At 43.5% G+C, this 22,895-nt stretch overlaps 1 protein-coding gene across 3 annotated transcripts in view; it reads right to left on the minus strand.

Annotated features, from left to right (window-relative positions):
* Window positions 1–2,511: 2,511 nt before the first annotated feature.
* Window positions 2,512–22,895, minus strand: part of LOC144499766 (lysosomal proton-coupled steroid conjugate and bile acid symporter SLC46A3) — a 34,717-nt gene continuing 14,333 nt past the window's right edge. For 2 of the 3 annotated variants that reach the window (XM_078222198.1, XM_078222199.1), the window contains exons 3-6: window positions 18,844–19,711; window positions 13,981–14,064; window positions 7,467–7,623; window positions 2,512–5,929 (exon numbers count right to left, since the gene is read on the minus strand). In XM_078222198.1, the coding sequence (XP_078078324.1) occupies window positions 5,860–5,929; window positions 7,467–7,623; window positions 13,981–14,064; window positions 18,844–19,711 (1,179 nt within the window). In that variant the 3' untranslated portion in view covers window positions 2,512–5,859. The remainder of the gene's footprint in view (window positions 5,930–7,466; window positions 7,624–13,980; window positions 14,065–18,843; window positions 19,712–22,895) is intronic. The other variant, XM_078222201.1, reaches the window with a different exon arrangement.

Below are 22,895 nucleotides of genomic sequence, written 5' to 3' on the forward strand. Positions count from 1 at the left end.
GAACAAGCACCTACACCTCCAGCTAATGGGGAGACCTCAGATGTCATTGAGAACTTCCCACACCGTAACAGCTTCCATTCAACAGGTCACAATAGAGCAGGAGATCCAACACAGTCTCCTGCTGGAAACTGATGTACAACTGCACATCAATGAGAAGAAGACCAGGCCAGTTGAATAATTTGCTTACTCTCTGGCCAGGGACAAGAAAAATATTCACCTCGGGGGAGATGTGTAGCCTGGATCCAGAGAGTAGTATCTCAGCATGTACCAAATGTTTGAGGAAAGAAAGACGTGAAATATTGGAATTATAAAGGATTGATGATCCATTCGACAGTGACTGCTGCTTTGTTTCAAGAGATGCTTCAGAGTGACAAGACCAAAACATGTCCATCTCAAGTATAAAAATACTTGAAGTATATATCCCTACTGGAATGCCACCTGTGACAGTATCCATTCTGCACAGTTACAACCACTGGCAACAGAATTGGTGAAGGCAGAAGAATGTCACATCAGTTGACTGCAACAAACCCAGAAACAATCATACTCACAATCTTTTTACCGAGTGTCCAGTGGGTGGCGCTATAAGCCAATCAATCCCACATCAAGCAGAATTACATCTCAGAATTGCAGGGGATAAAACAGAGCCAATATCTCAGATCACAACCATCCACCAGAACCAGCAGCACCCAGATTCAAAAAAAAAGTTTATTTATTAGTCACGAGTAAGGCTTGCATTAACGCTGCAATGAAGTTACTGTGAAATTCCCCTCGTCGCCACACTCCGGCGCCTGTTCGGGTCAATGCACCTAACCAGCACGTCTTTCAGAATGTGGGAGGAAACCGGAGCACCCGGAGGAAACCCACACAGACATGGGGAGAACATGCAAACTCCACACACACAGTGACCCAAGCCGGGGATCAAATCCAGATCCCTGGCGCTGTGAGGCAGCAGTGCTAACCACTGTGCCACCCCTCAAATCCCGCAGGAAACATGGGAAGGGGAGGAAGGACCAAGCAAGAAGGCCTATGATAGGGTGGAAGGCACTGTAGGGATATCATAGAATCCCTGTATATGCCCTGTTTGTGAACACAACTCCTCACTCGCCTGAAGAAGGAACCTGAGACTCCGAAAGCCCGTGCTGCCAAATAAACCTGTTGGACTTTAACCTGGTGTTGTGAGACTTCTTACTGTGCTTACCCCAGTCCAACACTGGTATCTCCACATTCTGCATGACCACAAGGGTCTTGACAACTATTACTGGACTCAGTACTCAACATGCAGTTGATAAGGAGAACACAGTGGTTGAATCATGATTTATTCTTCATCATATTATAAACACTAGCCAGAAATCCCTGGAGACTGGCAACATTGTAATGATGTAAAAGTCCCAGGAAATCATTGCTTATTCCACACCGTAATGGAATGCTACTTCCCATGAATCCCTTCACCAAAACATTTTGAATAGTTGGTTATCATAGCTTTGACCCCACTAATATTAATGACAATCAAAGCTCTACCCTCCTTCCGTGTGTCCTACTCCTGCCTCTTCGACAAGCTGCTCTCCAGCCCACTTCTGAAGTCCTTGTTGCTACAACTAATCCTCCAAACCCAAAGGCAGACCCTACTGGACCATGCATGACTGCAAACAGTTTTGACAAACACCAGTGCAGCAGCAGCAAGTTCTTTACTTTCTCAATAGTCCGAATTAAGTTTATCCAGTTAGAAAATAGTTCAGAAAGGACTCAGAGATTAACCAGCAGGATGTGTAGTGGATAAACCTTCTTAAAAGCCACTGCTGAAAGGTCCTTCCTGCCCATTTGCATGAGTGGCTGTGCAAAGTTTAATAAATGGCAAGTCCAATTTTGGTGCACCCCAATATTAGAAATTGATCCCGCAACAAATCATAGAATCCCTACAGTGCAGAAGGAGGCCATTCGGCCCATCGAGTCTGCACCGACTACAATCCCACCCATGCCCTATTCCCATGCGTTTACCCTAGCTAATCCCCCTGATGCTAAGGGGCAATTTAGGATGGCCAATCCACCTGAACCACACATCTTTGGACTGTGGGAGGAAACCGGAGCACCCGGAGGAAACCCACGCAGACAGAAAGAGAACGTGGAAACTCCGCACAGACAGTGACCCAAGCCTGGAATCGAACCTGGGTCCCTGGAGCTGTGAGGCAGCAGTGCTAACCATAAGCTGCAAATGTGGGAACCTAATTCAAATACTTTGTTCACTGTTTTAAATAAAGCTGGTGTATGTTCTACAGACTTGCAGCTTAATACGAGCACACTGTCTGCCCTTGGGATGTTTAGGCTCCTAATAAAAGTTTGAATTTGTTCATTTCCAATTGCCGTCATCCGCAAGACATGTAAATTTTACATGAGCATTGTTTAAAAATACTACAATCTCGCAATATTTTTGCTTTCAGGAGAAAGAGATGGGAATAAAAGATTTCCCCTCCACACCCCATACCCTGAATTCATTGTTACAACTATAAAAAAGATGCAAAATGTTATTTTATTGTAATTTGTAAGTGGCTCATTCGAGATTTTATTAATATATAAGCAATTAAAACAGCATTTGCTGCCCCAATCTGATACAAAGTTAAATATTTAAAGAGTTCAGTACAGAACTAACACACATATCTATCATATTCTCAAGAAGCACTGATTAATATAACACTTGTGTTATCTTTATTTTTGTAGTTTATATTAATTGGAAATACATCAATAATCATACAGTTGGCTTCGAAAATTGAATCATTTACATCTTTCCTGATTATGAAACAAACATTTGTGAAGTCCCCATTAGTTACTTGCTGAGGTACAAAGCTTACAAATAAACACTTTACATTATAAGTCTGCTTATCCTTGTACATGTCTAAAATTATTCATAATGTGTTCCCATATTAATGAATAGGGAGTAGTGTGAAAACAAAACATTTTTTAGACTTTCCTAATAAGGCATTGGACTTACTGTACATTGTAAATATTGTTCTATTTTGTAAACCTAAAAATGGGGAAAACACAATTTAACACGAGTTGGTCAGTTTAAGTGGAAAGGGCGAGTTCAGCAAGTTTTATGGAACTAACAAGAGATCAATTTTATTACTTCAGAACTCTCTTTCAATCCGTACATTAGGTCGGCACACTGATAAAGGTTCTTACATCTCAAAAAAATATTCTCAGATTTCATATTTTATACCTTCTCAAGGGTAATTAGAAATGAACAACAAATGCTGACCTTGCCAGTGACACTCACATCCCATGAAAGAATATGTTAAAAATGGTGGGACAGCACACATGGGTTCGTCCTGAGCATGTCCATCCACAAGATCAAACATGTCAACTTAACATTTATAAACAATAATTCAAGCTTAGCTGCAAGTGTATCTAATTCTGCGCCCCATGCCCAGGAAGGTGATGGGTTTGCAGAGGGTGCAGAATTGATTTATTAGAATAGAAGTTAGTATAGAAGCTGGTATAGAAGCCCTACAGTGCAGGAGGAGGCCATTCGGCTCATTGAGCTTGCACCGACAACAATCCCACCTGGGCCCTATCCCCTAACTCCATGTATTTACCCTGCTAATCTCCCTGACACTAAGGGACAATTTAGCATGGCCAGTCACTCCAAACCCTCGCATTTTTGGACTGTGGGAGGAAACCGGAGCACCTAGGGGAAACCCACACAGACACAGGGAAAACGTGCAAACTCCACGCAGACAGTCACCTGAGGCTGGAATTGAACCCAGGTCCCTGGCGCTGTGAGGCAGCAGTGCTAACCACTGCGCCACCCAATGGTTCCAGGGATGAAAGATTAGAGGTGCTTGGATAGATGGGAAAAGATGGAGCTGTACCTCTTAGAACAGAAGAGTCCAAGAGAAGATTTGATGGAGTTGGCGGGCTGAATGGTCTCCATTTGTGCTGTACTATTCTGTGATTCTCAGGTGTCAATGGTGCTGCACTGGGAACTGAAAACCATTACAGTTTCTTACAAAAATGAGTTCTAAAAAGTGTTGCACCATCCAAGTCAATGAAACTTGCACATCCAGATGAGTGGCAAAACTTCTGGCCAATGTTCCCTGCAAAATTTTGCTGTGCGCAGCCAGTTTTTGTCCAATGTGCAGTAACTCCCAATTTGTTTGTAGTTTTTCATGGATGACAAAGTGCTCAGTGTACCTTCCAGGCTGTGGTGCATGTCAACAACTTACACCTATGAAAGCAATTAATTGCAACTACCTTCTTATCTAGAAATGCAGAACCAAACTGCAAATTCATAACAAAATGACTGTGGTTATTGACATACATTAAAAAACAAAGACGCGTTAAGCATTTTAAGGTTGGAAATATCTTTCTATAGGTAGAAGTTATTGCCTATACGTAACATCTTATTATATCTCTCAGAAACATTTCAAATAATGATCAATGAATCTATTTTTGTTGGATTGGTCGAGGACAGAATGTTTTCCAGAATACCAAGAACTCAATGGTTGTCTTATAATACTGATGGATCTATAAACGTCCATCTAATTAGGCAGACAGTAGGCTGGATCTTAACCTGGAGGTGCACCCTGAGCTAGGGGATAATGCTTTGAATTTAGGAAAACCAGCAGTACAGATTTCCATATGCCCCGCAATTCAGCAGGATGACTTTGAATTCTTTTTCATCGGTTGCATTTTCTGGTTCCTTTGGCAGAACAAACAACGCTCTCTCGTGTTAAGATTTAAATGATATGTGGGAATAGAGTAGGTGCTTTGCATTTATATGTTAAAGACACCCAGAGAGTGGGTTCATGTTGACACTGGATGACTGAAGTGGGAATGTCTTACTTTACTGATATGATGGGTAAGAAAATATATTTGTATACTTCAATTTTCAGATTCTGTTTTCTCAACCGTGCACATTGGTGATTAATGGCTTAGTTAAAGAATAACATAACAGGCTGTATGGTGTGGCATTGAATAAAAATTGTAATAAATGGGAACTTTTGATCTTGAAATAAGTTACAAGTGGGGTTGATATTGGGACGATTGCTATTTTTAAATATTTATGAATAACTTGACAAGGGTATATACGCAAAAAATAGTAGTCTAGAAGTATTATCAAATAGGAGACAGAAGAAATTATGAAGAATATTGCAACCAAATTAGGACAGATACCTATTTTAGGTTATGAGCCCAACTGATAGTAGATCCAATTCATGGTTAACCAATTCAAACTTGTAAAGATTTGTGAAATTTTGTTAACAGTTTTTTTCCCTCTTAAAGTCCCATCCAATCTCAAAAAATGGAACATTTCAGCTCCTTTAGTTTCAATTATGCAGAGGTGGGTAGTTTCTCATTAAGACACTGAGTTGAAACTGTGAAAATTAATTTCACTTACAACCCATCACAGCAAGATGAATTTTCATCCCATCAGTCAAGACAGTGACAGAAGAAGTGTTCCAAGATTCCTCCTGACAACTAATGGAAAAACATTTCACAACAAGAATATAATGTAAAAACATCCTTCACATCTACGTGGAAAAACATGAAAATGGGCAGAATAGTTTTGGTTTCAGATTTCCAACATTTTGCTGTTTGGTCACACTTGTATTCGCAGTGTCTCTCGAAGTTCATATATTCTGTGAAAGGGTTGATTACTTTAAATGAATCAACTTGAATTGCAATGAATACCTACTGGATACTTTCTGATATTGACAACATTGTTCCAAACATCAGTTTTTAACTGCATATCAAACTATACAAACATCCTATTGTTGTATAACATGAACAAGCAGACAGATTGGCACACAACAAGGCTTTGAAAGTGGTCAAACAAGATAATCTTACTGCAATCTAACTGTGCAAGAACTAACTGTCATTTTCATTGGTAATCAGTCCAGCGTAATCTCCCTCTTGAGGTCGCCAGCAGAATAAGAAACTGAAGGAACGTGTAACATAGGAATGTACAGTTAGTAAAGCAATTTTGAAATATCACACAAACTCAAAAATGAGCAATAATGGGGTAGAGTTCTGCTTTGGGCACAATCTGTGATTCCAGTGCATGTGCAAACATTTTGGAAAGTATTTTTTTTCATTCAAGCTAATTTGGATATCACCAAATGCAAAACCTGCCATGAACATTAATCGTACAATGTTTTAAAATGTAAATTTGAAAAATAAAATCGCTTTCAAAAAAATCCGTGGTTTTTCAAGGATGGGGATTTGGTAAAGTTTAATTCATACAGTTGAAAATGGGTTTAATCACATAAAATAAGCATTTTAAAATCACACTGTCAGTCTGCCATCTGTGAAACCAGATTTTAAATTGCTGAAAATCACTTTTAAAAATGGTTGCCTCCGTTTTGACGTACCAAAGGTTTCCTGCCTGCCTCTGCTGCAGAGGGTTCTGAGTTGCTGCTCCATGATGGGGTTGTCACCATTCTTCATTGGACAACTGGCCTGGAGGCAGCCAAATAGGATCCCGCCTGGGGTAAAATTGCCAAGGTGGGCCGGCTGTCGGCTAGTACGGATTTGGGAGCTACAGTTCACGATGATGTCACGGCCGTGAAGCTCATGGAAAAATTCAGCCCATAAATTTCCTGCTTCAATTATGCTCATTTCTACCAAGCAATCAATATTCTATCAGTCTCTCAGTCCCACAATGAGGCTACTCTGCAAAGCATACATTCTGTAGTCAACACAGATAAAATTGTACAGAAAGGCAGCTTATACAAAACAGATCCTCTTACTTGTTTACAAGCATCTTTCCAATCTCAGTAATTGCTTAACACCTCAAATAACAAGGGCAGCAGATGCATGAGTACACCATCTCCTGCAAGATCCCCCCCCTAGCCACACAACATCCTAACTTTGTACTATATCACTACTCCTTCACTGACAATGTGGCCAAAAATCCTGGCACTCCCTCACTAATTTCACTGTGGGGTTATCTACACCATGTGAACTCCAGCTCACCATCACCTTCTCAAGGCAATTAGGGATGGGTAATAAATGCTGGCCTAGCCAACAATGCTAGAATCCCATGAAACAAATTTAAACAAGGGCAATTTCCATTATAAATGCTGACAGAGGAATTTATATTGGAATAAGTTGGCAGGAAGGTAGATGCCATTTCTACTTGGGTCGTTACTATTGACAAATAGGAAGGTGGCCGCAAGATAACTGGTAAAAAGAACAAGAAGGAAAATGAGAGGAATTGTGGAGGGCGGGGAAAGAGAGGGACAAGTTGTTATGATTGGGAATGCACAGCCTGAAAGCATGGTGCAAATAGATACGATTGTAACTTCCAGAGGGGAATGGGTTAAATACTTAAAGGGGAATCATTTGCAGATTTATGAGATAAGGTGAGGTTAATTGGATGACTCTTCTAAAGGGTCTGCAAAGGCTGACTGGCCAAATGGCTACCTCCTGTGTTTCAAGATTATTTGGTCGCGATGGTTCATACTGCAACTTACCACAAAATACAAACTGGAATGATGGTTAAACATGCGGCAAGCAAAAAGCTGAAGCCTGGAAACTCATCAACGGTGGCAGCGTATACACTACTGAAAAGTGTAGAGGAAATGGTACCAGCTACATTTTCAAGACAAGCAACAAAGGCAAAGAGAACACCTGCAAATCGACAAAGGAAAATCAAACAGTTTTAATTATGCACAGAGCAACAATCCTGTAGATCACACTCTAAAACAGGTTTACCTTTTCGACAAAAAAAACTTATTTCAATGTACGATGGGAAGAGGGAGGAGGTATTTGTGGAGTATAAAACTGGCAGAACCCAGTTCAGGCCAAATGGTTTGTTTCTGTACAGTGGATTCTATGTTTAAAAAGATCTAGAAGTTTCTACACTGGATCATTGAGTAGATGGGATGATAGGAGGCTCATCATGAATCGAAAAGTACCATAATTTACCATTATGGTACCGCTGCCCTTTTCCTCCAAAAGTGGTGGTAGGTTTATAGAATTGTGCTCCTCGCAGGGAGTTTCATTGACTGAGATGGCACATCAAGAACTCCTGTTATTTCCTAATAATTATTGAATGAAAAATCATCGGCTGGATGTATGCAAACCTCTAATATGTAGTCCCAACACAGTTTCTGGGTCGATTTGATATGACAGCACCTAACCATAGCTCAAAAAGGTAGAACTTGTTTTGTTAGCTGCTGAACCATGAAGACAGTCTCATTTTGAAGAAACAGATCCAACCTGGCGATGTCTGCCAAGGCCGGGCTCAGAAATCCACTTGTGACAACTAAAATTAGGAGTCTTTTGCTGTGCCAGATTGGGAAAGGAGCTAACAGAGAGGAGGCTACATTCCAGCAAGAAATTTTAATCACAGACAGACCCACTTACAAAACAGCCAATAACAGTGAGCAATTCATTCAGATACACTGGGAGAATTCTGCTGCTCTTCTTCAAAACAGGTCATGGAATCTTTAATATAAGTGTGTGAGTTAACATCTCCTCTGAAAGAAAGCACCTCCAACAGTGCAGCACTTCCTCAATGATGTATTGAAGTTTCAGCCTTGAATTTGTGCTCTTGTCACAAAAGTGGGGCTTGAACCAATCACCTTCTTCCTTCAGAGCCAAGAGTCACAACTATGATGATACTGTGCCTTTAAGAAAGGTATTTGGGTCATGCTTCTTGTGCAGGATCTGTTTTAGCAGTTTGTTTTATTATCGGTGCCATAGTCTGCATCTGGTAGCTTCTATTGTTACTGCAGCAGTATAATTGCTCCTAATTGCGAGAATGTTTGGTTTAATCTGGGCTGATGCTGTTTTGTTATGTTAGCATTTTCCCCTGGGGTTTTGCAGAGTAGGGCTTGATCAGGTTGATTGACAGAAAAATCATGTGACTGAGTGTAGTTAGGCTTACACAGAGAAATCAAACTCAGATGCTGCTTGGAATTGTTAAACAGCAGTGCCTCTCTTTTTCTCTCTGGGTTTGGAGACTGGAATCTGCCGGAAAATAAACATTTTTCTCTGAGATTCTGCTGTTTGAAGGTAGATCTGTTTCTGAAAACTGCTGTATGGGAGTGAGAAGACAGGTGTATGCCTGGATCTCTGTCCAGAGGTGTTAAAAGGCTGGGAATCTAGCATCCATGTGAGCAAATCTGTTTTTGGTGCCAATTGGTTCTTAGAGAGATTTATGTCCATGAGGATACTGCTTACATTGGAACTATAGAGATAGCTAGTTGTTAAGAATTTGTCATGTTTAAGTATTTCCAATTGGTAAGAGCTATGTTAATTCATTTTGTTATATTTGAACTATGTTGTTAAAAATAAAGTTTGTTTTAATGAAAGCTTCCTAGTGGGTCAATTGAATCATTCCTGGAGCAAAATACTTTATGCTCACACTAATGCCAAAATCAGAAAAAGTTTGGGTCTAGGTTAACTCCATAACATACCTTGGAATTTCTGATCTGGCCTCTAACACAGTTGACGTAGCAAACACAATGAAGACAAACCCAGAAGTTGCATTCAAAGTCACAAGAAAATGAACATTTGTTAAGAAGAAAAATACAACTGAAAGGGAGTTTCATCATTTGCTTAAAGTCCAGTGGCCACATATAGTTTTGAAATCGATAGATAAGACCTCAAGTTTTATCATTTAGATCCAGGTTCCAACTTTTTCTCATCAAAGCATGTTACTTAGAACATAGAACATAGAATGTAATGTAAGCTAAATGTAAGTTACCAATGTAAGCTACCAACTTCATTGGCATTTGCTCCAGAAAAATACTTTGCTCCTAATTGTTTTAATTTTAACTGTCTGCCAGCAGCCCATGCTGAGAAAGCTGCCAGGCTGGGTGCTTGGTGTGGGCCTCTCCTGCTGCCAAGTTAAATCCTGGTGGCAACAGGATAAGACCCTTATGGGGCATTAATTGTTCCCTTAAGAGCCTCAATGGTAAAACTGTGACAGAGGCAGGGGGTACAGTGCCGCTGGGTTTAATGTGCCCCGCCTTCAAATTCACCAGCAGGGAGGCATTAAATCTAACCCCAAGTTCTTTGATGCAATGTAATTTTCTGGCACTGCAGAATTGGATAAGGAGTTAGTCTTCAGCAAGTGGTTGTCCCAGTTACTTAATGGACCAGAGCCAGCAATGATGTTTCTTTCACTCTTTGGCTATTGATTAAATGAGCTACTTTATAATCATCGTGGTTTGTGCTGACCTGTATGTGGCTGCACGCATAACAGAATGGAGGCTTACACTGCCTCAGTATCATAATAGAATCGCAACAAAGACTTTTGTGCTCAGCCTCAGGAATGGGACTTGAACCCAGTGTCTTCTGCCTTGGAGGCATGAGTGCTATCAACCAGTTTGTCATGGTTTTATCAGAGTTTTGTTAATCTTCTGTTGGACAGCAGGCAGATCGGTGTTGCTATCTTCTTGTGGTACCAGGTGGCTTTTGTCTTTGGGGGACTCCACACTTATTTCCTTCTTGCAATGTGAATTTGGAGAGTATACAATACCAATTCCTAATGGTGAGAGACTTAGAGCTATGGTGATTCAAGGGGATTTGGGTTTCCATGTACACAGGTATGGATAGTAATCAAAAATGCTAATCAATGCCCCTTTCTATTCAAGTGGTGTGGAATACAAAAATGAGGAAATGATCACAAACAAGTATGCATGCTCGAAGCCGATTAAAGCCACAATCACAAGCTTGGAAAGGATGCAAAACATGAGGCGATAGCCCTGGATTTTGCAGTCAGCAGAGAAATAATGGCACATTGCAGACCTTGAAGAAAGCTGCCCAAAGACACAGTGATCTCTGCAATTCTGCTTTCCCAATGGCTGCCAGCATCTAGCACCATCAAGGAAATTCTTAAGCATTCAGCAACAGTGATGTCATCAGTCAGGGTAAGCAGCCAATCACATTGAATTAGTCACACAAATAGCAAACTAGAAGCCCTATCCCTTCACTTTTAATTTTGAAATGTTACAGAAAGTGAAATAAATGGCTGGGTCGCACACATGGCATTAAGTAGAATCCAAAATATCATAAATAAGCTTTAAGAAATATGAATGTAGAACATATTGCAGAGTTTGACATTCAATTAATGTATGATTGTTCTTCTGGGGTCAGTGAAGCTGTTTCGTAGAAATTATGAGCTTAGTAAACAACATTAAGAACCCCAATTACACCTTAATCAAGAGATTTATTTTTTCTTGTTTTTTTATAGCAGATTGAGAGCGTTAGGAGTGGGAATTTCCTCAGTTCAATGATTTGCAGTTTGGGGTTGGCTCAATAGCTAGTGTTGTGTGATACTGTCACTATGCTGAATGGGACAGACTTCGAACAGATCTAGCAACTCAAGACTGGGCATCCTTGAGGTGCTGTGGGCCATCAACAGCAGCGGAACTGTACTCCAGCACAATCTGCAACCTCATGGCCTGGCATATCTCCCACTCAATCATTACCATCAAGCCAGGGGATCAACCCTGGTTCAATGAAGAGTGCAGGAGCGCATGCCAGGAGCAGTACCAGGCATACCTAAAAATGAGGTGTCAACCTGGTGGAGCTACCAGAAAGGACTACTTGCATGCCAAATGGCAAAAGCAGCAAGTGATAGACAAAGTTAAGCAATCCCACAACCAACGCATCAGATCTAATCTCTGCAGTCCTGCCACATCCAGTCGTGAATGGTGGTGGACAATTAAACAATTCACTGGAGGAGGAGGCTCTACAAATATCCCCATTCTCAATGATGGAGGAGCCCAGCACATCAGTGCAAAAGATAAGTCTGAAGCAATCGCAGCAATCTTCAGCCAGAAGTGCTGAGTGGATGATCTATCTCGGCCTCCTCCAGTGGTCCCAGCATCTCAGATGCCAGCCTTCAGCCAATTCAATTCATTCCACATGATATCAAGAAACGGTTTGAGGCACTAGATACTGCAAAGGCAATGGGCCCTGATAACATTCCGGCAATAGTACTGAAGACTTGTGCTCAAAAACCTGCCGCTCCCCTAGCCAAGCTCTTCCAGTACAGTTACAACACTGGCATCTACCTGACAATGTGGAAAATTGCCCAGGTATGTCCTGTACACAAAAAGCAGGACAAATCCAACCCAGCCAATTACTGCCCAATCAGTCTACTCTTGATCATCAGTAAAGTGATAGAAGGGGGTCATCGACAGTGCTATCAAGCAGCACCCGCTCAGCAATAACATGCTCAGTGACGCCCAGTTTGGGTTTCACCAGGATCACTCAGCTCCTGATCTCATTACAGCCTTGGTTCAAACATTAATGAAAGAGCTGAATTCCAGAGGTGAGGTGAGAGTGAGGTGAGACCGAGTGTGGCATCAAGGAGTCCTAGCAATACTGGAATCAATGGGTATCAGCGGGCAAACTCTCCTCTGGTTGGAGTCACACCTGGTACATAGAAAGATTGTTGTGGTTGTGGAGGGGCAGCCAGCTCCAGGACATCTCTGCAGGAATCCCTTAGGGTAGAGGCACACCCATCGTCAGCTGCTTCATCAATGATCTTCCCTCCATCATAAGGTCAGAAGTGGGGATGTTCGCCAATGATTGCACAATGTTCAGCACCATTCACAACTCCTCAGATACTGAAGCAGTCCATGTTCGAATGCAACAAGATCTGGATAATTTCCAGATTTGGACTGACAAGTGGCAAGTAACATTTGTGCCACACAAATGCCAGGCAATGAACATCATCGATAGGAGACACGCTAACCATCATTCGACATTCAATGGTGTTACCATCACTGAATCCCCCACTGTCAACATACTTGGGGTTACCATTGACCAAAAACTCAACTGGACTCGCCACATAAACACAGTGGCTACAAGAGCAGGTCAGAGGCTAGGAATACTGTGGCGAGTAACTCACCTCCTGACTCCCCAAAGCCTATCCACCACCTACAAGGTACAAGTCAGGAGTATGATGGAATACTTGCCTGGATGAGTGCAGCTCCAATGACACTCAAGAAGCTCAACACCATTCAGGATAGCTAACCCTTTCACAAACATTTAATCTTTCCACCAACGACGAACAGTGGCAGATGTGCACTATCTACAAGATGCACTGAAGGAACTCACCAAGGTTCTTTAGGCAGCCAAACCCACAATCACTTGCCTGGATGGGTGCAGCTCCAACAACACTGAAGAAGCTTGACACCATCTAGGACAAAGCAGGCCACTTGATTGGCACCACATCTATAAACAACCACTCCCTCTACCACCGAAGCTCAGTAGCAGAGCGTGTGCGATCTACAAAATGCACTGCAGTAATTCAATAAAGATCCTTAGACAGCACCTTGCAAACCCACAATCACTTCCATCTAGAAGGACAAGGGCAGCAGATACATGGGAACACCACCACCTGCAGGTTCTCCTCCAAGCCACTCATTGTCCTGACTTGGAAATATATCGCCATTCCTTCAGTCGCTAGTTCAAAATCCTGGAATTCCCTCCCTAACGGTATTGTGGGCCAACCCACAGCCCACTGACTGCAGCGTTTCAAAAAGGCGGCTCACCATCACCTTCTCAAGGGCAACTAGGGATGGGTAATAAATGCTAGTCAGCCGGGTGGGTGTGCTTTTTAAAAATTGTGGGACAATGAATTTTTAAAAAGCACACCCACCGGACAAGTGTAAAATCACTGACAGCAGCTTCTAGATTTCCAAGTTTAACTGCACATGTGCAGATGCCACAAGTTGCTGTCAGTTTTAGAGAAATGATATGTGAACATTGACAATTTTGATGTCATTACTACCACAACATTTGGAGCCAAAGGGTCTTTTTAAAATTTATTCAGGGAAATCACTGTCTAGGCCAGCTGGATCCTGGAGTTCCAGGATTTTGACCCAGCAACAGTGGAGAAGCGGTGACATAGTTCCAAATATGGACTATAGTTCCATACAGTCTCCATCCACTTGTTATTTGAATCTGGAGATAAAAAGCATATTCAAACACATGATGCAAAATTTTTTTAAAATAATTGACCTTGATCTTTAGGCAGGACTAACTTCGACATCATTGATCGTAGGACAGGAAATGGCATTGTAGCAAAGACAGAAACCACTCTCACTGTAAAAAAGAAGAGCAAGACCGATCAGTCATAAGATTACATAGAACAAAATACAGATTACATTCATTGTGGGGTTTCAAACACTACAATCTTACTTATCTTCAACTGTACACATCTGTTTAGATATCATTAAAATAGCTTACACAGTTTATTACATGAAAATTTTAGATTTTATTTAGCTATGCTGGGCTTGACTATTTCAATGAACTTCTGGCCAGCCTCCCATATTCTACCCTCTATAAACTTACGGTCATTAAAACTCTGATGCTTAACTTGAAACCAAGTCTCACTCACGCATCATTGTGGTGCTTGCTGACCTGCATTTCGAATCATGGAATCCCTACAGCACAGAAGAGGCTACTCGGCTCATTGAGTCTGCACCAACTCTTCGAAAGAGCTCCCATCCAGGCCTTTCCCTTCTCCCTATCCCCACGCATTTACTATGGCTAATCCACTTACCCTACACATCTTTGGACACTAAGGGCCCTATTTTACCATTGCCTTGTGCCCATTTTCGGGAGCAGAAACGTGGTAAAGTCGGGTGTGAGGCCATTAACGCGATCCGCACCCGCGTCCGCGCAGATTGCCACTTTACCAAAACCTGGGAATGGCGGCGATCCACTTCGCGCCCAAAACAGGCGCAACGGCAATTTAAATGTATTTGCATGCATTTAAATTGAATTAATGAACTGCCCGCCCAACTTTATCACCATTTCCCCCTTTACCACCGTGTTTGCCAATCTGGAACCGCGCCGTAATGGACCTGCTAAATAAAAGTCTGAAACGGACGCTCCAGCTTCTGAAGAGTGCGTTCAGTGTTTCCAATGGCTCCCTGACTCAGATCAGTAGTGTGGGGGGAGGAGGGAAATGGGTCAGATCATTCTCTGGTTGGGGGGGGGGGGGGGGAGGAGGGGAGTGAGGCCAGATCGTTGTCCGGGGGGAGGAGGAGGCAGGTCAGATGTATCTCTGGGGGGGGGGGGGGGGGGGGCGAGAGGGCTGGTCGTTGTCTAGTGGGGAGGGAGGAGGAGGCGGGTCAGATGTTCCTCTGGAGAGGAGGGGGAATGAGGCCAGACCATTCTCTTGGGGGGGGCAGTGAAGCCAGTTTGTTGTCAGGGGGGGGCGGGGGGAGTGAGGCCAGATCATTGTATGTGGGGGGGGGGGGGAATGAGTCAGATCGTTGTATGGTTGGGGGGGGGTGGAGTGAGGCCAGATCGTTGTCTGCGGCGGGGGGGGGGGGGGGGGGGAGAGGAGGGAAGCGAGTACGGTGTATCTCGGGGGGGTGGGGAGGCCCGATCGCTCACTGGTGAGGAGGCAGATGGATCTCTGGTGGGGGGGGGGGGGACAGATGGATCTCTGGTGGTGGGGGGGAGGGGGGGCAGATGGATCTCTGGTGGGGGGCAGGGGGGTCCACTGCCACTCTGCGGGTGATTGGTGGAGAGGGGAAGGGGGCAGGGGCGGCGATCGGTCTGGGTAGCAGGAGGGGTGGATAAGGGGGACAGTGATGTGTGTGGGTAGCGGGGGGGGGTAGCGGGCGGGTTGATAAGGGGGAAAGTGATGTCTATGGGGGGGGCCATCGCTCCCGCTTTTTGCTCCCGGGCCGCTTTCTCCGCTTTCTGTGGCCCGGGAGCGATCTGACACGGGCGCGCTTTTTCAAATTTTTTTCTAACTGTGCATGCGCAGTTCAGAACTCCGATCGTTCCGGCCGCGCTAAGCCCCGCCCACAGCGCGAATGGGACTGGAGATGGCGGAGAGCATATGGGGGCACCTGAAAGCAGATCTCCAAGTCGGATCTGCATTACGTCCAGATTCAGCACTTAGAATGAAAATGGTAAAATTCAGACCCTAAGAGGCAATTTAGCATGACCACTCCACCTAACCTAATCTGCATATCTTTGGACTGTGGGAGGAAACCAGAGCACCCAGACGAAATCCACGCAGACACGGGGAGAATATGCAAACTCCACACAGTCACCCAAGGTCGGAATTGAACCCTGGTCCCTGGCACTCTGAGGCAGCAGAGCTAACCACTGTGCTGCCCTGATTTGCCCCTGGTTAAGCAATGCCTTGGCCGGAATCTTCTGGCTGTTCACGCTGGTGGGATTTTTCAGTCCTGCCAACGGTGCATTCCTGCCACGTGTTTCCCAGCGGCAAGAGGTACATTCAACAGGAAACCCGGTGACAATGGTGGAACCAGAAGATCCTGGCACCGGCCAATGGTGGACCGCCTCCGTAAAACACATGGTGAGTGGTGCAGAAAATCCCGCCCCTTGTTTTTAAAAATACTCATCCTTATTTTCAAAGCACTCTGTGGCCTCACCATCCCTATCTCTATGATCTGTTCCAGGCCTACAACCCTCTGTGATATCTACACTTCTCCAATTCTGGCCTCTTGAGCATCCAAGATTTTAATCATCCCACCCTTAGCAGCCACACCTTCAATTGCCAAGGCTCTGAGCTTCCCTGCCTTTCTTCCTGTCTTTTCTCTTTTCAGATGCCCATTAAAACTTGCCTTTTCAAACAAAGCTTTGGTGTTCTGCCTTAATATCTCTTTATATGGCTCACCCCTCTATTAGGGGCACGTGGTACAAACTTTCATGCATCTTTGCACTTTTCACATGCTCAGGTTTCCCAACAAAGTGGGACCTGCCAATTTGGTTTCATAACACACCTATGAAGCATCCTGTGATGTTTTATGATGTTTAAGATGCTATTTAATTGCAAGCTATTGTTGCAGTAGTGCTTAATATTGTGTTAGTTGGGACATGCTGACTAAACTCAACTGATCTCACTGAAACTACTTATTGGTTGATATCAAAATTCTTCACTCTGGTCACAATACTTGTAACAATCAGTACTTTTAAATTAAATTTGTTTTCTGCTTTTCATTTCTAATTTCCTTCCTGCATCCAGTGGCACACTAAGGCAGACTTTCATCTATTTTCATAGCTAATAATTCCCTGAACAGGTTGCTAGTCTGTCACCAGGGACTTATAGCTTGAGAGGCGCCACTCACCATCAAAGCATGGCTGACCAGGAGTCTCTCCCGCTCTTACCGCCAACCATTCGTGTGTTTGCAAAGATTTGCAGGTTGACACACAAAATCTGTTTGACCACGTGATGAACGCACCTTCCTTGGCCATCAAATCCCGGGTGGGACTCAAGCCTGGAGCTTCTAGCTGAGAGGTAGGGACTCTACCACTGCACTATAAGACCTTGTCTATATGCTGTACATGTGTTAAACTATAAATTTAACATTTTTGTATTTCTTAGCTCTCATGGTCTGTCTTCCATCCTGCGTAGTGTATTCCACTCTTTCCAGCCTCTACACTTCTCACATACTGGGGGCGATTCTCCCCAAAAAATTCTAAGTGTTGAATTCGCAGGAAAACTGGAGTAATTCACTCTGTTTTTTTCAATGGAAGTTCGCACTAGAATCTCCCACAACACCAGCGTGAGTACTGTTAGATTTCAGGGGGCAGGGCCTATTCCCACTGGAGAGGCTGAAACCAACGGGCCTCTGCGCATGTGCAGTGGCCCCGAACAGTCAGCCTCCCAATTGCCGGCCAGCTCAATCGCTGGCCAGCCTGGGATTCCCACAGTGCTGCCCTCCCAACCCACCCCCCATCCCAATGGCCTGATCAGTCCCCCCCAACCATTCCCAGACCCAGCCCCGAACCCCCATCCCAGCCCACCCTTTCCTCCACCACAGGAACGCATGCACAAATCCCGTCCATGCCCCCACCTGCCGCTGTCAATAGGATTTCTCATTGAGGCCATTCCACAGCGCCAGAAAATCTATGGGCGGGGGTGTGCTGCCAGCAGGATCAGAGATTCCCACCGCCAGCAAACGGCCAGAGAATCCCACCCTATATCTCATCTTTCAATTAGACCAATGAAGCTCAGTGCTGCATTGAGTGAGTTGGATTCAATTTCAATCAACAATAAATTTTTCTTGATTTTGCATATGATGTGCCAAATGATGTGCATCTTTGCTGATGATTGAGCTAAAGCTATTTGCTCTATTGAATTGCGGAGCAGACTTCATGGGGCAAATGGCCTAATTTTGCTCTTCTATTTTATGGTCTTTGTTCTCTGGAATTTATTGCAATCCCTGCTCTCTGCACCATTGAACACATTTTCAAGTTGAAATGTATAGCATTTGCAAAACTATTTGTTTTGAATGATATGGATACCATGATGCTAAAATATTTACATATTTAACAAACAATTTACAATGAATAACACTCTAGAGGGTTGCAAATAACATTCATAACATCGCAGGTTTACTTAAAATCCAGACATACTTTATTAACAAGCTGTTAAATAATAATGGGAGATATGATAGAGTGGGACCATTTTAATGAAGTTCAAAACTTCGCCCCTATATAAATGTTTATTTATTAGTCACAAGTAAGACTTACATTAACACTGCAATGAACTTACTGTGAAAATCCTCCAGTCGCCACACTCTGGCGCCTGTTCGGGTACACTGAGGGAGAATTTAACATGGCCAATGCACCTAACCAGCACGTCTTTGGACTGTTGGGGGGGGGGGGGGGGGGGGAACCGGAGCACCCGGGGGAAACCCACGCAGACACAGGGAGAATGTGCAAACTCCACACAGACAGTGACCCAAATCAGGAATCGAACCCGGATCCCTGGCGCTGTGAGGCAGCAGTGCTAACCACTGTGCCACCCCATACCCCCAAGTTAATTTAACTATGTAAATTCTTAATTGCAGTCAGATTTCATTTTATGAATATTAAAATTCAACATACCCAAAAACATTAGCAGAGTAGTAGTGGCAAAGATAGTCATGATCATTCCTCCAGCAAAGGACAAGATCCCAATAAGAACTATAAGAGAGTCTTGAAAGTAGCGGGAAAATAGAATCACTCCCAGAAAACTTGTCAGAAACGTAGTTAACCCAGCTGCAGAGCCATAGCCAATGAGAATTTCATTCCAACAAAGAGGCGTATTTAATTCATAAAGAGTAATAATTCCTGAAGTACCAATTTCAGCAAGTACAACGATCGAAAAAGCAAACAACAACATACCGATCAGGACACGTTTTCTAAAACTAGAACTAGTATAAAGGATTAAAATTCCAGAGAGTATTTCTCTGAATTTGTCACAGCCTGATACTTGGCCGTGTTCATCCCTTGACACCTGGATACTTTCTTCAAGGAAAAAGATGACATATATAATATTGACAAAATTAATCAATGAGATGATCAAAAACAGCCAATTAAAGCCAACTGCTCTTAACAAGTATCCAGATGATAGCACCCCTATGCCACCAACTATGCCAAAAACCGTGTCCAGCAATGCCATGCGCACATTTTTCTGCTTGCTCGAGCTTACGTCTGCTACATATGCAAAAGCACCCCCAAATAAAGTTGCCAAGCCACCAAAACATGCACTAAGTGTCGAAGGTATAAAAATAACATAAATGGGCCAAGAAAAATAGGTCACTGCTAAAGTACCCAGGCTATTAAGCAGAGCCCCTACAGAAGGAAGGAGGAGAGATAGTTTGCGTCCATAGTGATCGCTATATGTGCCCAGTATGAAGGTAACTATTAGACCAGGAATGGACTGAATCAAAGTCAAGTACATAAAAAAGTGAGATGATATTTCCTGGACCACCTAAAAAAAAAAGCAAACAAAGAGTCAAAGAAAATCACAACTCTAACTTTCTTTAAAACAATATTTCAGATATTTCACAATTTATGGCACTCATTTCTGAGCTAAATATAAATATAAAACGTACCTTTCATAATTGGCACATAACTTCAGTAATTGTGAAAATAATTCAAATAAACTTAATGATATTGGGGGGAAATATCACTCCACCAAATTAAACATAATGCAGAGATCAGTCTCATTGGAGCCCCATCAACTTATAATTACATAACGTATCTAAAGCAGGAAGATTTTTGTTTAGTCTTTCACGGTATGTGGGTGTCCCTGGATAGCCAGCACACGAATGCAGTTTCTTTCCTTATATGATAAACTGATAAAACCCATGTGTTTGTTTTAGCTTCAGTTCAATTTTACTTCTTCAGAAGCTTATATATACTTATAACCTGAAATGTATAGTTTGTCAGTGTTATTGTTAATCAGTCAGGATAATCAGGACATCCTAGTGGCAATCTATTTTATTTCTAGTGAGAATATCATCAACAAAAGGATGTATTATTCACACTGGGGCTTTCTAAAGTAAATATAACTTTGTGTATCAGGTCATGTTTTGGGTTAATAGACTGGATCTCAGAGACGTGGGCTGATAAGTGACAAGTAATTTTCACTCCAAGTTGTGCCAGCAATGATCAGCTCCAACAAGCAATATGGAACTTCTCCTCTTGACATTCTATACCAGGACTGTCATTAATTGTTTCACCGCCAACATCCATTGGGATAATAATCCTCGTTCTGTCAATGTAATGCCATAGAGACATTGACCTGGATTCTCACGGCCTGCTGCGCTGCTCAGTGGGGGGTCATTTACTGTGACCGGTGTCCGGCCGATCGCGAGTCTCCCAGGCCCATTTTTCAGACATAATCATCCCCATGCCAGAAGTTGGCATGGGGCTGATTACCATATGCAAATCTCAATTTCTATATGATTAGCGGGCCTGGGACAGTAGTTTCCGAGCCCGCTAGTGTCTCTCCCTGCGCCGGGAGAGGTCCCTACCAGTGGAGTTTACAACTGTTCCCCACCAAAGAGGAACAGGTTTGCTCACTCCACTGGTGGGTCAGAGGCCATTGAGGCCCCCCTGGGAGATCGGGGGCAGAGGGGTTCTCCTTGAGCGATGCCAGCCTGCCAGTGCCAGCCTGGCACCCTGACACTGCCCAAGGGCAACCTGGTGTTGAGACTTCTTACTGTGTTCACCAGAGTCCAACGCCGGCATCTCCACATCATGACTGCCCAAGGGACACCAGGGCACTGTCTACCGGCCATCCTCAAGGGCGCATGGCCTAGTGGAGGTGAGGCCTACTGGGGTGGAGCCTATTGGGGTCCGATCGGTGGTGGGGAAGGACTGTTGTGTACTCTGCAATGGGATCGGTGGGGGCGGGAGGGAGTAGGACGATCAGGGCTGGTCATGTGGGGGAGGGAGATGGGGCTGGCCTTTGGGGGGAGGGTGGTGCAGAGAGATGGGGCTGGCCATGAGGGTGCGGGTCGGAGCAGACTATTGGGGAGGGGGAGATCAGGGCTGGCCATGGGAGGGCTGGACAGCAATCAGAGAGGGGGGCGTCGAGGATAACATCGAGATGCCAGCGATGGGGCAGCCAGCGCACATGTGCCAATCTCCCCACTGACAGATCGGCGCATGTGCAGTGGCCCGCTGAGCACTATGCTGCTGACCTCTCCAACGGGATGAGGTACCCCCCCCCCCCCCCTCACCCCACCCCACCCCACCCCCTCCCCCCCACTTTACTGCCTTACTGGCATGAATCTCCTGAGGCACTTTGTAATACACAGGGTGCCGGAGATTCATTCAGGTAAGTACGCCCAAAAAACTCTCCCGTTTTCCTGCCAACTGGGCACTTAATTTTTTTTTGGAGAATCCCGGTCATACAATGCTGTATCAAGAATAGTTATCCAACATTAAAAACCGATGAATCATTCATATTTTATTGTTGCTGAAAAGAGAGATATGTTTCAAAGTTTTTTTGTCTTTGTAGTAGTTTTGATTCCACCACATTGCTGAGTCTGGAATTATATCTAGGCTAAACCGACTGAGGATGGCAGATCACCTTCCCTAAAACAACACCTTGATTTTAAAATTCTTACTCTTGTCTGCAAATTCCTCCATGGCCTCAACCCATCCTACCTCTGCAATCACCCCCAGTACTGTAACCCTCCAATCCAACCCATCCTACCTCTGTAATCTCCTCCAGTACTGTAACCTTCCAATTCAATCCATCCTACCTCTGTAATCTTCTCCAGTACTGTAACCCTCCAATCCAATCCATCCTATCTCTGTAATCTCCTCCAGTACTGTAACCTTCCAATTCAATCCATCCTACCTCTGTAATCTCCTCCAGTATTGTAACCCTCCAAATCAAAATACAAATCTTGAGTTGTCAGGGCAAGTTGATCAGGTAGATAAAGGAAGGAGAACTGTTATTTTGCTTTCATAAATCGAGGAATAAAATATAAAAGCAAAGAGTTTGTGCTAGAACTATATAAATTACTGGCTATGCATCAGCAGGGATGTTGTGGGCAATTCTGGGCACCATACTTCAGCAAAGATGTAAAATGTGGTTAACGAGCACGTTACTTGGGATACGATGATAAGAAAAAAGAGCAGGAGAAGACCACAAAGCCTCTTGAGCCTGTTCCGCTATTCAACATAATCACGGCTGATCTTATGCCTGAACTCCACTTTCCTGTATGCTCTCCAGCATCCATATAATAGAACAAAAAATCTGTCTGTCTCAGCCTTAAATATACACATATGGACATACAAAATAGAGGTGAATCAGAGGATTTACTTATGAGAAGAGGTTGGCAAAGTTAGGAATGTTCAGAAAAGGTTAAAAGGAGGCCCAATATAGATTTACAAGATGAAAGGTTTTATAGAGTAAATAGGGAACTTCTGGTGAGTGGATCAATAACCAAAGGTCATTGATTCAAAATCACTGGAAGCTCCTGAAGTAAAATTAGGATTTTTTTCCCTCTGCGACATTCTACTGGAAAACATTGTGGAAATTAATTTCATAAAGAATTTATAGGGAGTTGGATAGGCGCTTAATGGTGAGAAACATGCAGGATTACGGACAAAAGTCACTTGGGAGGCTAAGTAACACTGCTTCTTAAAAGGCC

Source organism: Mustelus asterias, chromosome 10, assembly GCF_964213995.1.
Source record: "Mustelus asterias chromosome 10, sMusAst1.hap1.1, whole genome shotgun sequence".
Lineage (NCBI taxonomy): Eukaryota > Metazoa > Chordata > Chondrichthyes > Carcharhiniformes > Triakidae > Mustelus > Mustelus asterias.